The sequence below is a fragment of the Oryzias melastigma genome, linkage group LG6 (genome assembly GCF_002922805.2).
Source record: "Oryzias melastigma strain HK-1 linkage group LG6, ASM292280v2, whole genome shotgun sequence".
Classification (NCBI taxonomy): domain Eukaryota; kingdom Metazoa; phylum Chordata; class Actinopteri; order Beloniformes; family Adrianichthyidae; genus Oryzias; species Oryzias melastigma.
Genome location: NC_050517.1, coordinates 8,869,542 through 8,870,932, shown reverse-complemented (window position 1 = coordinate 8,870,932; position 1,391 = coordinate 8,869,542). Strand labels below are relative to the sequence as shown.

The 1,391-nt window shown below is 40.8% G+C and overlaps 1 protein-coding gene across 1 annotated transcript; it reads left to right on the top strand.

Moving 5' to 3' along the window:
* LOC112138437 (troponin I, fast skeletal muscle) lies at positions 1-710 on the top strand (the record flags this gene model as incomplete). Its single annotated transcript, XM_024260988.1, is given in 3 exon segments — positions 1-18; positions 101-274; positions 351-710. Coding segments are annotated over 3 exon segments (270 nt in total), but the record flags the coding sequence as incomplete, so codon positions are not given.
* Positions 711-1,391: the final 681 nt, after the last annotated feature.

Sequence of the window (1,391 nt, the reverse complement as noted above, 5' to 3'; positions counted from 1 at the left end):
CTCAAAGCTAACAAAGAGGTGCGTGCCGTCTCAGAGCAAAGACCCCAGTTCACTGACAACAGTACGCCAGGGTGCATCAAACCCTTTGTGCTGCTCGCAGATCGAAGACCTGAAGATCAAAGTCGTTGACCTGGTTGGAGTGAAGAAGCCCGCCCTGAAGAAGGTGCGTATGTCTGCTGACACCATGCTGAAGGCCCTGCTGGGCTCCAAACACACAGTGACCATGGATCTGAGAGCCAACCTGAAGCAGGTCAAGAAGGAGACCAAAGAGGAGGTGAGGAGATGTCCTTATGAATTATCTCCCAGCTGGAATAAATCGGTGGAACAAACATATTTTTTGTCCTTTCCAGCCGACAGAAGCTGTGGGTGACTGGCGTAAGAACATTGAGGACAAAGCTGACAGGAAGAAGATGTTCGAGTCCTCCTAACTGCACTGCTGCTGTCCGTTTCTTTGTTTCCGTTATCTCCGCTGCTGGCTGAAGGAGTTGATTGTTGTAGGTTTTAGTGCTGAAGGACTTGGGCATGGAATGTGTCTATGAGGTTTTTTGCACTTTGTTGGGGTCTGGAGGGAGGAGGAGAAGGTGTGGAGAGTTTCTGAAGGTTCACACACAAACATAATGTCTTCAACCAGATACAGCCACCGGAACATTCAAACCAAATAAAAAATGTCAATTAACACAATAAAATCAGATCTGGGAGAAAACACATGACATTTGTTTCTTTACGTTATTTACAGTTCTTACAAGAATGATGTGGAAGTCAAACAGCTGGGAAAAGACCGAGTCTTTGGATGAGACTCGTCCCCATAGCTGATACAATAGAAGTGCATGACAAATAGAAGTGGTTTGCTCATCACACATAACTATTGCATTTATTGAAGATTTTTGGAATTCTATTGAAGTGTTTCCAAGTGTCAAGTAAAGAGAACTACAACTCTAAGAACAGGTGTGACGAGGAAACAGCAGACAGGTAAGTGTCTTCAGAAGGAGAATCACTGGAATAATCTGCATTTCACTGGTCTGACTTTATGAGAGCAGAGGGCAAATAAGACGACAAACATCAATAGATATGCTTTAGAAGTCAGAAATAATTAAAAATATATATTATTTAGATCAAATGTGTCAAAGTCAAGGCCCGGGGGCCAGATCCGGCCCTTCAGATCATTTTATTTCATTGTTATTAATGGCCCGATATTATCTTGTTCTTATTCTTAACTAGTATAATTTTGACTAAGTATTTTTTATAGTTGGTAAAATATTGAAAGTTTAATTAAGGTTTGAGTTGATTTATTCTGGAATATTATTCCTGCCTGCTTTTATTCAAATTAATGTTAAAAAGTTACAGTTTTCAAAATTTAGTTTTACTGCGTTTGATAGATATTTGTCCTGTCC